This window comes from Cibotium barometz, chromosome 4, assembly GCF_041138505.1.
Source record: "Cibotium barometz isolate CiBa-2024 chromosome 4, ASM4113850v1, whole genome shotgun sequence".
Classification (NCBI taxonomy): domain Eukaryota; kingdom Viridiplantae; phylum Streptophyta; class Polypodiopsida; order Cyatheales; family Cibotiaceae; genus Cibotium; species Cibotium barometz.
Genome location: NC_141049.1, coordinates 12,402,469 through 12,418,930, shown reverse-complemented (window position 1 = coordinate 12,418,930; position 16,462 = coordinate 12,402,469). Strand labels below are relative to the sequence as shown.

Below are 16,462 nucleotides of genomic sequence, written 5' to 3'. Positions count from 1 at the left end.
ATTAAAGCTTAAATGTGTCAAACCTTCACATACATACCACTTGATGATAAGCAAAGATGCGAATAGCCACTGCCCACATATCGGAGGTGAGTAAAGAGAGATTAAATAATGCGGAACCGCCTATCTGTTGGAACAACACCAATAAAAACGTGAGAGAGAGAACCCAAGATACGGGGAGAGAGAGAGAGAGTTGATGTTATCACCTTTAAGATGAAGGGTACGACGGTATAGAAGAGGAAAAGAGATACACCGTACCCTAGAAAGGGAAGAATCTGCACTGCGCATGAAGAGAGACTGTCAACAGTAAGCCGCGGACCACAGCCCATGAAGAGCCACTATTGATCTCTATCAAGGAAATGGCAACCTAGCCATCGGTTCCATGAATGAAAACTTTTCCTCTTCATATGGCCCATCAAATGTAGATTGGAATTCTGAAGGATTACAGGGTGGATCCACTTACAGCATTTCTAGTCCAGTTGATAGATGCAAGCTCTTGCCGCTCTACTATGACCCTGAAGAATGCACGAGTTAAGGGCACTAAAAAATACACCGCAAAGAACAAAACCCTGAGACTCTGTATGAATTCTTATTGCAGTAACCACCCAAAAAACCTTTCCCTGTTTTTTCTCAACTCTTACTGCCTAAGGCTTGAAGCATCGTGTCTAGACTCAACTTAGACCCACACTGTCTGCAAGAATCAGAAGACCCTTGAAAAAGGGTCAGGTACTTAGTAATCGATAAGTTCTTAGAACTATCACAAAAGTAAAGCCTTATCAGGCTTCTTGCAGACTAGCTTTCGATTCGAGGATACACTTGGATTGCACTTATTACAGCGCCGAACAGGCCGAGGAACGCCATTAGCTCTACAAAGTCCACTTTCTTTATGAGGAATTCCTGTGTAAAAAGCAGCACAAACAACTTCTGATTTATGATCGTAGCTTAACGCATGCATTTCCTCAAGGCACAACAGACTGATTTCAAAGCAATCTTGGCAAAGGAAGGCTGATCACGGTTGAAGAGTTTACCTCGGAAACATTTGAAAATGCATACAGTGTAGCACCGATGATGACTAGAATATCACCCAAAACAGCATTACTGCCCCCTATAAGTTAATGATTCAAAAGGCCGGTCAACGCTGATATTTAATCATGTTCGCACTTTCGTAGGGACGTATTCAACATCCACACATGCTCATTATAATTTTTCTTAAGAAAAGCTACTGTTTTCATGTGCTACTTGTGAGGGTTGTGTAGACTGGGTGTTCTCTGACTCTTGATTGGTAAAGTCTAATGGGTCCACAAAGGAGGCAATTAACAAATGAGAATAATGTAGATGCTACAAATCATACACACAAAATGGCACTTACCCGATCTATCATTGGCATGTACATCAGATAGTATGACAAGCACAAGGCCCGATACACAGAAGCACACCCCAATAAGCTGCCCGATGTTATACTTAATCTTCATAAACAACCACGTCAGGAGAAGAACACAAGGGATCGACCAACAATCTAGCAGCATCACACTTGTCAATGACGTGTACTGGTATGCTCTCACCACTGAATCCAACAAAACAAAGCACCACGTCAAAGAATTTACTTAGAAAATTATACCTTTTTTTTCAACTGATATACCCTACTTGAAACAGCAGAAGCATAAAAAGAAACGACTTCAAATCTACAAGGCCCACAACTTATAAGCCATCAGCTATCAATTGTTTGAAGATGAAAGTGGTTTCTATACAACTGCAGGAGAGAGCTGAAGCAGTCTGCACCTGGGCACGTCATGTGGAAGTTGAAACAAACAACCCCAAACTCTATCCCCCCTGCAAACGCATGCACGCATGTGTGTTCCTGTGTGCGTGTGTTGGGGGAGGTTCCCACTGCCTATGCTGCACATTACCTCCAAACACCTTCTTGTGCCTTGTCCTCCTGCTCCTGGTACTTTCCTCAGCTATTTTCCGTCTCCCTTATTTCTCTGCTTCCCCGTATTTTCTGTGTCTTCTTTTCCACCCCCTTTGTTTCTCTGCCTCCCAGCACTTTCCATCTTCCTTGTTTCTCTACGTCTTAGTACTTTCCTCAGCTGTTTCAGTTGCATTACAGAAGTGGCTTCTTCTGCACATAGGTGATTCGAAAACACTACAGGAGGACGTCAAGGTAGTCATTTTGACTACCTTGCTTAGAGGGTTTAGAAAAACCTTCGTCTTGCCAAGGTTCACTGCAAGTATTGCTGCTCACAAAAGGGCTTTAGGGCTTCCAAGTGTCTTTGCAGTCCCTCTGCCGAGTCTGAAATGAGCACTATGTCATCTGCATAGAGAAGAATGGGAACCAGTGAGTTTGCTAGTGGGAAGCCCACACCACGCAACTTGTCCATAAAGACAGATACCTCATCATTATCTATGTAGAGGCCAGGAGTGTCAGGGATAGAGGACATCACTGTTTCACCCCAATTGTAATAATGGCCTCTGCCAATGATTAAGCAAGAGGGCACAAGATGAACTTAAAAGGAGAGACCACCCTTTACAAGGTGTGTACATATGCCAAGTGTCCCTAAGAGGTGTCACCTACACATAGTTGCCAAGTGTTTCATGAAACATGTTTCAGAAACGTTTCTTTAAATTCCCAAATGTTTCATACAAAAAAGGGAGGGGGGGTATAGGCCCCAAAATTTATATATAAGTTTATACTATGTAAAAAATATGTAGCCTTCCCTGCAAAACAATATTAAACATGCATCATTTACACATTAAAACAAGTTTACAAGTTAAAACTAAAGAATCTGGGTGACCCAGTTACAGTGGGCACTGAACCGACCAATTGGCATAAATAAACTGGCAACATCAAGAATCAAGATCCGGATTCCATCATCAACAATGGCAACTACTCAAAACTCAAGAAATAATATATAAGGAAGGCTAGCAGCCTGCAGGCAAGAGTGACCTAGTCCATTGAGCACTCAAAGTGATCACAAGAAGTCTGAATCTTGAGCTGATACAAAAAAAGACTCGGCGAGGCTCTATCGGATTGCCCGACTGCTCAATTAGGCGGAGATTGCAATGGCAATACACCAACTGCTCCAACTGAGCAGTAGACAACCTGTTCCTCTTCTTTGTATGGAAGAGGGTCCATGTGCTCCAGTTCCTCTCACCAGGACCCGAACTGCAATCCTGTTAGAGGACTCGAATGGCGAAGCGTTTCGGCCATTAAAATACAGAAACTTCATAAGTATAATCATCATTGATCAATGTATTATGTACATGTTATAACTTATAAGTTGAAATAACAGTCTTGTCTTTTAGAGTTGTACTCACCAAGTGAGGGCTACTATTCACATACTTCTCCCACCATGAGATTTCCAAGCGTCTCATGAGCTCCACGTCTCCTCCTGTCCATTTCTTTATGTAATCTTGCCATCCATCTTCCAACTCTTCATTAACATGCTGCACCTCACTCCACCAAAGAGGGTGCAATATGTGGGCAACCGCGTGGATTGGTCTATGGAACCGTTCGTTCCAAACCTATCAAATGTCCTCAACCTTGAAAATTAGCCATGAATGATCATAGCTCCTTATGATACAAGTTACAACAAGAAGGCAACTAGTTTGAAGTTCAAAGTCACTTGGAATATTCAGTACCTCTCATTTGTCGAGAGAGTGCATCGGTTAAGAGCCTCTCCAATCCGGTCCATGAACTTATACAAGAGTCCAAGAGTGCTGCCCTCCATGTCAATGATGCTAAGAACACTATAGATTGGTTGAAGAGCACTCAACAAAGCCTCTGCCTCCTTCCAGCAACCTTCTTGCATCACTTTGCGTGCGAAAGTGATTGCCTTTGGATGCTCATGCTCCTCCCAACTCATCCACTCTCGGCAAACCACTGTGCGCATGAGTCCCTATCGGACTCTCACTACCCTCTCAACCACAATGAACATATATGCAAACCTAGTTTGTGAGGGCTTCAGAAGCTTGAGGTCACTATTGGCACGATACATTGCCAGGACCTTGCGCCTCTTGGTAACAAACTTCACCAAGCTACACGCAGTGTCAAAGATGTCAGCAATCCTAATCTTTGCAAGATCTTCAATGAGCAAGTCTAGGCTTTGGGATGCACATGGAGTCCATACAATCTGCGAGAACTCATCCTCTAGCATCCGTCCCATAGAGACACAATTGCTACCATTGTCAGTGACCACCTACACTATGTTTTGTGGGCCTATCTCCATGATAGCCTCTCGGAAGTGTGACCGTATAAACTCTCATGTCACCACTGTCCTAGGCACAAATTCATCAATGGATTATGGCACACAAAAACATTGTGCCCATGCAAGAGGACACCAAAACATTGTACACATTCCTCTTGCATATATCTGACCACCCATCACATAACAATGTGCAAGCATACTTGGTCCAAGTGGCTTTTAATGGCTCCATCTCCACCTCCTGAAACCGGCCTGACGGGCGGTGAAACAAACACTCGCACATAAATGTAGGCATATGCTCACTTATGGTAGTGCTATGTGTGAACAGGGCTTAACCAAGGGCACTTTTTCCCATGTGGTTTTTCCCCTTGGACATCAAGTGTGAAAGGACACTCTAACATATAATATTTTGTACTTCTATATTATATGGATGTGGCACACATGCAAGGGTTGACTTGCATTTTGTGGATACCACACTTTTGGCTCTCTCTCTCTCTCTCTCATTTCTGTGTGTGAGCTTCTCTACCCTGCACCTAACCCTAATGTGCAGGTTTGTGTGTGTGAGTGTGTGAGTCCAACACCCAACAATAAAACACTTCAACGCCATTGAGGACCTAGAAAAGGAAAACAAACAGGGGGAGCTAGAGTGCTCCTGCAAACAGTACACAGACACCGATTGGCCCCAAAACGCAGTGGCGCCCCTTGCGGTATTTCTTTAATTGATCATAAGAGCTTTGATTACAATAAGGCTGGAAACTCAGCCGTCACAATAGAACCCCTGAAGCCTGCAAAGAACCTACATCTGTCAGAATACGCAGCGGAGATGATGACCAAATCTGGGAACACAAGAGCAAAAACGCAGGCAGAAAAACAGCACAAGAGAGAGAGAGATGTAGGCGTGTAACTCTGCTCTATATACACAAGAAGATCCCGAGGAATGATACAAATGAGGCATGGGGGCTGGGGTCCTATATATACCTCCCATAGAGGGCAGTCGGCCAGCAGAAGGAATGCCCACGACTGATGAAAAGACCCACGACTGCATAAATGCAGTCGGCCAACAAACAGGTGCCCACGACTGATCAACATGGAGTCGGCCAGCACTGGGGTGCTCCTGGCATCACCTGGCAGCCCTCCCAAGCCTCAGAAAAAAAATGGAAAAAATAGGGAAAAAATGCGGAGAGTGGGGAAAAATGGAAAAACGCCTCATAAGGGCGGGCACACCCACAACAAAGGCCCTGGTGTATAAAACTAGACAGGAGATGACTTCTAACACCCCCTCTCAGCTCCTGACTGTGTAACCAACCACTGGGAGCTGGGGTGCCGCCTGAGCAAATCCTGAGAGCGACTTCGTGAAGAGGTCCACCGTACTATCCTCCGTCGAACAGAACTCCAGCAAGATGTCATCAGCAACGATCTGTTCACGAACAAAGTGCCTCTGGATGACCATGGGTTCCTCCAGTGGAAGCCCAAACCTGCCATGCAACCTCCTCCTGCTCCATAAAACTGCTCCTGGGCCATAAGTAGATCTCCTCGTGTCCGGATCTCCTCCCCAAACCGAGTCACTCCAACCGCGGAGTCGGACTCCATCCAATAATCCCCCTCCTATGTACAAGAGTCCATGATCCTTCGCATGCTGCAGAAACCACAAGAAACGCAATCCTGCCTCACAAAGAGACATCTGCAACCAAGAGCTCAACTGCCTCATCAGGAAGCTCCCATCCAATCCGGTGTCCATCAACCAGATCAATGAACCATACAGCTTCTGAGTCACAGAGACATCACACTGCTCACAAGGATCAACACCTGTTACGGTGCGCAAGCAAGTCCTGGAAACCTGATGAAACCTGTCAACCACACCCTCTGAATCCGGAACCACAAAGCCTGGAGAAACCACCTCCTTTTGCAAGTAATCACCTGTCACCAGCCTGGCTTTCCGAAAGGTCCCCATGGAAAGAACATCCTCAACTACTGGAAGTTCTATGTCCCGAACACTACGAGACATCAGAGCATAAGTGACCTGTTCAGCTTCCTCTGACTCACGAACACAAGAACTACCAACCTCAGTACTGGAAAGTTCCTGCCAACTGCTGCCATCTACTGGCAAGCTATCCACCACCTGGTCTCGGAAAGCTCGCACCTGCAGCGTATCCACACTTGAGTAGCCATTACCAGACTGGCACCCATCACAATCCTGAGGACCTGGGAGAGAGAGTGCTGAAAGCCTGTAAACTCCATTCTCCACTCCACCTTCCCAAACCACTTGGTCTGTTGCTTTGTCCCGGAGAGCAACAAAATGCTCATCAAACTCCACCCGTACGCCAGTCTTGCAAACCTGATGCACTGACAACAGATGAAAACCAAGTGCCGGAACATACAACACCTGGGAGGAATGCTTCCCCCCTCTGCCATCGGGAACTATCTCCAGCCTGCCCTCACTGTGAACTGGGATAGTGGACGTATCCCCAGTAAGAATATGACCAGAAAGCCTGCAGAGATCCTCTAAACCGGAACGGGAAGGAGTCATGTGCCTGGAAGCACCACTATCGAGAATCCACTCCCGAGTATCCGTTGCGGAGAGTCCTCCAATCTCCTCCCTGCCTGAAGAAAATGAAACATCGGTGTCCATCACCTCCAGGTGCACAAAAGCCGGAGTCTTCATGATTGCTGAGGAGTCTTCACCCTTCTCGGTCTTCCGCTTGGGACACTGCCTCCAGTAGTGGCCTTTCTCGCCACAATCATTACAGGTCCTCTCTGCCTTCAGCTTCTCGCGGTCAGCAACGGACATCTTCTCATAAGACTTCTCCGACGAAGCCTTCCCTTTGCCCGAGTTACGGCCTTTCGACCGTTGGCCAGTAAAGGCCTCCGAACCTCCACCCTGAGGAGGGTTCGTGAATCGTTCCTCCTGGTCCAGGACCATGGGCACAAGCTCCTCCCACGTGATGGTGCTGAGCCTGCCCCCACTGGTAATCAAAGAGGAGTAAAATGCTGAGTACGAAGAGGGCAAATGTGACAGCAACGTTATGGCCATGTCCTCTGACGATATCTCCTTCCCAGCTTGGAGAACTTCCTGCTAAAGAGCCTGCAGCTTGTTAATATGCTCCCGCATCGTCGACGACTTTGCAGGGCTCATAACCCGCATCTGTACTTCCAAGGAAATCCTCTTCATGGGCGATACCCTGTTGTAAAGTGAGGCCAAATGCTGCCATATACCTCTGGCCAGCGTCATGTGCTTTACATAATTAATTACCTGTGGTGTGCAGTTGAGGAAAATAAACGAATGGACCCTGGCGTTGACACGATCCCACATCTGTGTCTGGGCCTCCCGGTCCTTTCAAGTTGACGGTAACTCCCCTTCCTCTACTTCCGGCCGTGGAACACCAACAACGACAAAATCAGCGAGGTCGTAAGACTCCAGAACGGATTCCATCATCACCTTCCATATGCCGTAGTTGCTCCCGTCTAACTGACGGTCCACCGGGAACATGGGGAGTGTCGGGATCTTCACATGTCTCTCGGCCATCTCAAACAGATCTGCCATAGCGGGGATGTACTCTGAAAAGGGTGGGTGGGTGGGAACAAAGAAGAACTAATACCTGCAAGTGGCTGTCCAGCAAATCAACCCGCCTTCCTCTTGCTTCTCCTCTTCCCGATCAGCCCAAAACAGTCCACCAATCAGCCACAAAACAGTCCCTCTCTTGCTCACACAAATCCCAAGACCTATCTAGAGCCTAGGGCTCTGATACCATGTCAGAATACGCAGTGGAGATGATGACCAAATCTGGGAACACGAGCAAAAACGCAGGCAGAAAAACAGCACAAGAGAGAGAGAGATGTAGGCGTGTAACTCTGCTCTATATACACAAGAAGATCCCGAGGAATGATACAAATGAGGTATGGGGGCTGGGGTCCTATATATACCTCCCATAGAGGGCAGTCGGCCAGCAAAAGGAATGCCCACGACTGATGAAAAGACCCACGACTGCATAAATGCAGTCGGCCAGCAAACAGGTGCCCACGACTGATCAAATCCAGTCGACTAGCAGCCCAGTAGCCCACGACTGATCAACATGGAGTCGGCCAGCACTGGGGTGCTCCTGGCATCACCTGGCAGCCCTCCCAAGCCTCAGAAAAAAAATGGGAAAAATAGGGGAAAAATGCGGAGAGTGGGGAAAAATGGGAAAACACCTCATAAGAGTGGGCACACCCACAACAAAGGCCCTGGTGTATAAAACTAGACAGGAGATGACTTCTAACAACATCATGGCTTCTTGTTCACTCCGCATCCACAAACAAGTCCAGCCATTGTTCACATCGAAAGACTCTCACACATTGAGTCTACATACAGAAGCTTTCTCCTATGATCAGGGCTGCCACAACCATCCATAGCCTCTCACACTATGAACAGCATCACACCCAGTGCTTTTGCATCACAACACAGACTCCCAAACTGTCTCTCAAAAGAGAACTCGTATCACGCCACAGCATACCATACAGTCGACACACCTGTACCAACCCTCTCTACCTTCCAAGGGTACTATCCATCTCTGTCATGGATTCCCTGTCCCTTGTCCAATCAGTAGCAAGGTTGTACCAAACATGTGTCCACTTCTGTTACCGCTGCCTGCATGTGACCTATCTCCTGGAGAACCATAAACATGTTTCCTCGAGAAACCTACGACCTGTTTCCACATGAAACCCTTAGGCCTGTTTCCCTTTGAAACTTCTGTCCTGTTTCCATACAGAACCATTCATGGCACCATTCAACAACAAATCCAACAACGGCATACATCAAGTTACCTGTTCCCTCATGAAACATCCATCTGGCGACATAGAGATGCCCATATCTGTAGGTCCCTCTGTTCCTTTCTAGCAGGAAGAAAACAATCTGCTCCATGAGCACGCAGCCATGCGAGCTTGCATCACTCCCATGCCAAGAATCATAACCAAGTGACCTATACTTGCAACCAAAAACTCAAGTACATTGCTGAATTTGCAGCCAAACAAAAACAGCCCATAAACAGTCTCAAAACAGTCCTGTTGCAAGGAGGATATGCACCTTGTGCACCTCTGTCCCAATAGCCACCTATGGGTGAGAGGAGCTGTACACTACAATCCAAGTTTGCCTTCAAAGAGCTGTGTGTACCTCTGTAGTCCTGGCCACCTGAGAATCCACGGAAACCAGCCCCTCCTTTCTGCAAAAACACGCCGTCCTTCAAAAAGCACACGCCTGGCCGCCTGTGAGATGCACTGCCGCCTATACGATGCGTTGCCTGCACAGTACTCAACCTGCAGCCACCTGTACGATGCACCTGCACCACCTATCCGTACAGGTCAACACCTGCAGCCACCCGTACCAAATAGTGTGCAGCCGCCGCCTGTATCAGCTGTCGTACAACAGCTGCTGCCTGTACCAGCTGTACGGGACTGCACCGTACTTGACTGTACCTGCTGTCCGTACAGGCCTACAGTTACTGCCTGTACCAGCTGCCAGCCAACCTGCACATTAGGCGTCTGAACCTGCAGCACCCGTACCCTGGTCGTCAGCTCCGCCTGTACTACCAGCTGCCAGTAAACATGCAGCCGCCTGTTCCATACGTTATAAAACCTTTTTAAATTAAAGTATCTTTGCCCCCTTCACACTTGGGGGTTGTCCACACATGGGTTTACTTTTTGACTCCAACCTTATGCCATTCACACTGTCCACCATGTCCCCGTGCACACCTGCATACTGTCCAGAGAAAAACACAGGGTCGTGACACCTCCACTGCTTATTGCTCTCTTTTGAGCTCTTTAGTGCACAAGGTCTCGTAGGAGAGTCCCTCTCACTCACATCCAATGCGGCTGATTGCCCTCATGACCTTTTTCCATCGTGAGGTGTGCACAATGTGAAAAGACAAAGCACATTAGATGAAAAGCCTAGTGATTTCCCTAGTTGTATCTTTAATTGCTTGTTTTTGCATGCTTGCTTGAATGCTTGCTCTCTTTAGAGACTCTCTAGGTACTGCGGGCAAAGGGGTTCGTGTTGCTGGGGGAGTGTAACAACCAGCACCCCCGAATCCTGCTTGGCTCTGTGCATCTTCCTCTGAACCCATCTATGTTCTCTTTGATGCATCACTTGTATCCTCACTAGCCTTAATATCCTCAGGCACAGATCCACAACCGTCTCTTGCCAATTGCTGTCTTTTCCATTCTTGTAGTTGGGCTTTGATATTTGCAGGCACCAGTTTGTATGTACCAATGCCTTCCCCAGTTAAACCTGTGAAATGGGCCTTGATACGGATTATGGACCCTTCTGAGCAAACCTCGCAAAAATTGCATTTCCACTTTTGGGTGCCTGAACCACCATATTTTGATACAGGAGTGACATGGGCCCACATGGTATCCTTAGTGCGTGGCATCTTGACAAAGGTAGGGCAAGATTGGCACCCTGGCATGGAAACCCCCAAATTTCAAAATTTGTGTTTTTTTCTTTGCAAAATTGAAGAAAAAAGGCACAAATCATCATGACCAACCTGAGAGATGGCAGGCACGGAACCTCGAAAGTGCGGGAGGAGCTGGAAGGGACTGATTTGTGCAATGAAAGAGCTCCTTCAAACAGTTTCACAGGCGCATGTAGGTGTTTTTTCGAAAAATGGGCACTTTGGATAAAAAACACTAAAATCATACATTATCCAAGGTGATGTGAATGAAACGCGAAACATTTCATTTCATTCATATTGAATGAAACGCATTTCATTGCTACTATGCACCTACATACATCATTGCTTACATAAGACCCTCTTAAGAGGTGGTTCCCACACACAAAAGAACCCACAAACTAGCGGCTATTCACACACACTAGAACCGCTTTATTTTAAACCTAGAATTAGGTGCCAGTTTACACAACCACCTAGCACCTCTTTATTCCCACATTCATCGCTATTAATACTTAACATTCCCCCCCCATAGTGATAATGTGGCTAGAAAGCCCTGTTGTCCTACAGTAGGTTTGCTGCTTCTTCTCGCACCAGAGGTATAGGTAGCGAAGTTTGCCGATTCATCTTCAGTCTTCAGCTTGGCAAGTCTTTCACGGCACTCGTTGATGTAGTGCCCAAGCATGTGGCAATAATGACATTTTCCTTTCTTCTTGGTGTCACCCTGAGACGAGTCCACTTTGCCTTTGCCCTTGGAGAAGTAGGCTAGGTCTTCTCTACTAGCATCTCCTCACGATATGTTCTTCCTTGTCTGCTCTTCCCGAAGGAGAAACCCAACCAGCTCTTCAAAAGAAATGGGGTTGCCTTCACCTCTCATGGAAAGATTTAAAGAAGTGTGAAAGCTTTGATAGGAAGGAGGTAAGGAACTGAGAGTAGTGGTGACCATCTCATTGATGTTCATTACTTCACTCTCCTTTATAAATTAGGGCTAACAACATTGGTTAATTCCTATGCTAAACCGTAACCCTAACTGATAGTTCATGACACATGCATGTGAGACTTGGAGTTGATGCATTTGAAGGAAGAAAATTGTTGCACTCACCAGCATCGATGCAAGCAGTCTTGGCGCTCATCTAATTGAGGTTTCAACCAATGGCAAGCAAGAGTGGGTGGTTTGCCACCCAACAAATGTGTGAATTACAGCTCAGTGAAAAGTTGTGGGGCCAACAAGCAAGACAGGCCATGGAATCACGCTCACCATGCACCCAGCAGCCCAGGCCCGGTTGACGAGAGGATATGGCCCATTATCCAGGATTATTGACTTACCAGACCAGCGGTGCCTGTCTGCTAAGCATCTTTATGTCTATCTCATGTGGCATGGGCCCATGGCCTAAGGGAGTACCAATACATCCTCTTGAAATTCTAGCATCTAAATCTCTCTTTGTGCTGTTCTTGCATTGTGAGTCCCATACTAGTGGTATTTCTCCCTTCCTAGAGAATTCTTCTATCAAAATACAAGGCAAGGTAGGGCGAACCTCCTTCCAATCTGGAGAAAGTCTTTGAGTAGGCGTACCTCTCGAGGGCTCGTGGCTGCCTAAGCATTTGAACCCACATGTATCTGGCATACAGACCTCTTCATACTACTAACAACATCTTGCTGAAATGTGACCTGTATAGCATGGCCACTCCTGATCCGTTGACCCTTCCTAACATACATGTTTCATTTCTATAGGCGACTCCCAAATGTAGCCCGATACATGGGGTAAGCCTCTTTCTTGGCTTTGATGAGTCTCTATCTAACAGGCAACATCACAACCCTTAAAAGTCTTAGTGGCGTTGATCAGTGTGAACCATAATGTGCCATTATGATTGTATAGAGACAGTCTTTTTGGTCCCACCGGCTGCGCACCACTATTTGGTCTCTTTGTTTTCTTGCTTCTCTCTTTGTCGGCAATGATAGCCCTACCATTGCGGTGTATAGCCCATTTGTTTAAGACATTCCTTTCTATATGTGCAATCTGCCCGGGTGTCAAGTTTTCATACATGAGGATGGTTTCCTTCAAAGCGGCCTCTTCCTGAGGACAACAGTAATGCAGGCTCAGGCATCTTTGAAATTGATTAAGACTCAAGAGGGGTCTGCCCACCACGTCTTTCGATCCCTGACTCTTGGATGCCCATTGTTCCTTGAACCACTTTGGTGCTAGTTGAGGAAGAGCTATCAAAAGCATACACACCCACATTAAGCAAAATTATTCAAAAACGTGTCTCACAAGTCTCAAGAGACAATATCTCATCTGTCATCCAAGGTCTCCTATACTACGTTTGCTGGCCCATATTTACCGCGATGCCTTTTCAACTGGATGTGTGTTTTTCTTGGGCATCTACCTTCTCTTCTGCTCTTTTGGTTTCCTCTGTAGTATTGGCATGTGATTTCTCTATCGCTTCCACTAGCTGCCAGCGGGGACCTATGTTATCTTGCTACAATGCAATTATTGCAACGAGACATACCTTGTTCGCCCTTGTGCTCTTGCTTGCATGTCAAGGGCTATTTGTGCATTCTTTGCATGCAAATTCTGCATTTCCTCCTTTAGTTTAGTAATTTCGTCAAGCAACGTCTAATGCATTTCCTTTTGAAAAATTTGAATGTGCTCTCTAGTAACATTCAGTTCGGCTTGCATTTTGGCCATTCATGTATCGTTGGCAGCCATTGCTTTTTGTGATTTTTTTAATTATGCAATGCCCTACATTATTTTCCCCAAATCTTCTTTGAATAAAAGAGAAAGAGAGTAAGCGAGTGAGAGTTGAGTCAAATTTTTTACATAACTTTTTTTTTTCAAAGACACTTTGCAGAAAGTTGATGATACACGGGTATAGAATGATGCACCTGAACTTACCAAAATAATTCCCTTCCACATCTATCAAAGCCATCAAAAAGTAATAATACCAGCGCACCTACACCAACCAGCACAACTTCAAATCAGATATAGAGTATGAACAGCCAGCTGGATAAAAAGAAAGCTTGCCCATAATTAACACATGCCATCATCATGCCTATGCTTAAAGGCACATATTAATTCCACATAACAAAGTTAACATAAGAATCATCTGGGGCCTGTGCACCTATCAGGAAAGGCCCATCACTCTAGAGGCCATACATAGGAAACTTGCCGTGCACTCTATTCAGCAGCACATGAGTTATCTTGGATAAGCTTGCAGCCTCTTTGAAGACAGTTGAGGACTTTGAATCCAAATAATGTTGCTTAAAATGAAGTGGAAAACGTTGTTCCTACAAGGGTACCAATTGAGCAAAAGGAAGCATAATATTGTGCCACACCTACCGAGCAGCCAGGCAACACACTTTCAGACCAACAACTTACAGTCTACCCACAGTAACCCAACCACACACCCACTACAAGGCCACTATGAACCGTCGACCACAAGAATAGGGTGACCTTGCATAAAAAAGGCAGATTCCCCAAAGCCGTCTTCAAACTCTAAAAGAATCTTCCCTTTCATGGCCTAGGGTAACTAGTGAACCTGATTGTGGATGTTGTTGAAGCCTTGGAGCTCACATGGTGTGCAGGAATAGGAAACTATGCAAAGTGTGATAGCAACTCAAAGTGAGTGTGTGTGAGAGTAAAAGCGCAAGAATGATTGGCACGAGTACTTCTTTGATTGATTTGAAATGAAAGTACAAGGGCCTTTTTTATAGGCTTGGCTGAGCCTTATCTTTGGCTAAATTGCCTAAATCAAAGGAGATAATATCTACCTAAAAGGTGCTGACATCACTACTTAGCTAAAGGCTTAAGAGGGTGTTCCCATGTATATACACTTACTCATAAGAGTAGGGCTTATATGAGGGTTATTTAGGAGGAACACACATACACACACACACATAAAGGGTGGACACAAGGCGGACTACGAAACCCAACAAACCCCCCTTCGGAGTCAGCAAGGTGTTATGTGGGTAGCCTTCATGTTCATGATGATTTGGGCCCACAACTGTACACGTGATACAAACGATCACACTATACCAACACCTGAAACCTCATGTCAGGCTAGATAGGAGCTTGAACATACATGAAATCCCTCAACTCCCAGAACTAGCCCCCCCCTTACTCTATACAGAGAGTAGTTTGACAACATAGTGGAAACACACACAAGCTCACAAAGAAATACACATTTTGGGTGGACCCATTATTGACTTGAACAGAAAAACATAGATGAACAAGGCATACTCGTCCTCATCATCAAGATCGAGTACTTTGATTGTAGCAAATAAAGCATTGTGTGTTGCGGATGTGGAAGCTTCTGGAACATCTTAACGATCTTCATCTTCCTCTGCAACCAAGTTGGCATGGTCCTTTTCCTGTTGTTGTGCCATCTTCTTAAAACGTATGTCCTCTGTGTGACCAAGCTTTCTACAAAATGTACATTTTATGTTCTTGCCTTTAGCCTTGCTCTTCAGAAAAGTGGTTTTATTTCTCTTAATCAAGCACAACCACTTCTTCTTCCTGAAGTCTCCTGACTTCATCGATGAGGATAGCTACCATACTTTCGTATGACATTTTACGGGACACTCGAAGTAAAGAAGCATTTCTTTGTACTTCTTGGTTTCTTCTAGGCTAGAGAAAATCACAACTTTCTTGTCGTCCTCGTCGAGATGTGCATTTAACGCACCAAGTTGTTGCAAGAGAGAGCCGATGTTGCTAAGATGCTATTGAAGAGTTTGATGCTCTTTCATTTTTAGATTGTAATATTTTTGTTTGAGAAAAACTTTAGAATTATTAATTTTGTTACCAAATAGATTCTCAAGCTTATCCCATGCCTCTTTTTGCTGTTTTGTCCAAATCAAGATGATGGATAAGATTATCTACAAGACCAAGGCCGATGTGAGCAAGGACCTTGTCATTACGCTCATTCCAAGACTTTACCACAAGTGACGATGGTGTGCCTTCAGGTTTTTCTTCATTTCCTTTGACAATCCCCCAGTCTCGCATGAGAGAAGTCTTATCTTTGTCTGCCAAGTAGGGAAATTTGTTCTAGAGAACTTTTACAGAGAAAGAAGCTTTTCCAAAGCATTGGAAGAATCCATGAGTGCTTAATGTTTAGGATGGACTGTATTGCTCTTGCTCTGCAGGTGATGGAAAGATCGCTGCAGCATGTAGTAGGTGAAGCATGCACTTACATGATTTGTTTAGAAAGCTTGAAGAAGTCTGCAGGTCATCCTGAAGAACACATACCAAAGCTGGATCTGCAGCGGACAGAAGTAGGTAGCCCAGCAAGCAAACAGTAACGAGCAGAACTGTGTGCTGCAGCAAGCGGGCTAACGTGGCAGCAGTGCAGAGCATAGCTAACGTAGCAGTTATGCAATGCCGGTGCAGAGCAGTACCACTGCAGATCTGTATAGCTGGGAGAGGAGATGACACAGATGTTGCAAGTCGCAGACAGGCAGTCGGACGGCGAGGTGCACGGCTGTCGAGGGACAAAGGCGCGAAGTTGGCAAGGTGCACAATTGTTGAGGGGAGAAGGCACGAAGTTGGCCGAGTGGACAGCACAATCAGGTGGAGCAAGCTGCACAGGCCTAGACCGTGCAGGTGCTAATCAGCACCGATGTGTTGCAGCTGGGAAGGTGACCTGAGCAAGCAGAGAAGAATGTGTATGCGCAGCCTTGGTGTGTAGAGGAGCAGCCCCGGGCTTTGATACCATGTTGAAGCCTTGGAGCTCACATGGTATGCATGAGTAGGAGACTGTGCAAAGTGTGACAGCAACTCTAAGTGAGTGCGTGTGAGAGTAAAAGCGTGAGAATGATTGGCACGAGTACTTCTTTGATTGATTTGAAATGAA

General features: G+C 45.9%; 1 protein-coding gene across 3 annotated transcripts in view; it reads right to left on the bottom strand.

The window, feature by feature from the left end:
- LOC147638916 (uncharacterized) overlaps window positions 1–16,462 on the bottom strand; it is a 36,320-nt gene that overhangs the window by 968 nt on the left and 18,890 nt on the right. For 2 of the 3 annotated variants that reach the window (XM_086785478.1, XM_086785498.1), the window contains 7 exons: window positions 13,510–13,567; window positions 1,367–1,561; window positions 1,026–1,102; window positions 812–894; window positions 461–512; window positions 204–272; window positions 38–124 (listed from right to left, as the gene is read on the bottom strand). In XM_086785478.1, coding sequence (XP_086641604.1) covers window positions 38–124; window positions 204–272; window positions 461–512; window positions 812–894; window positions 1,026–1,102; window positions 1,367–1,561; window positions 13,510–13,567 — 621 coding nt within the window. The remainder of the gene's footprint in view (window positions 1–37; window positions 125–203; window positions 273–460; window positions 513–811; window positions 895–1,025; window positions 1,103–1,366; window positions 1,562–13,509; window positions 13,568–16,462) is intronic. The other variant, XM_086785488.1, reaches the window with a different exon arrangement.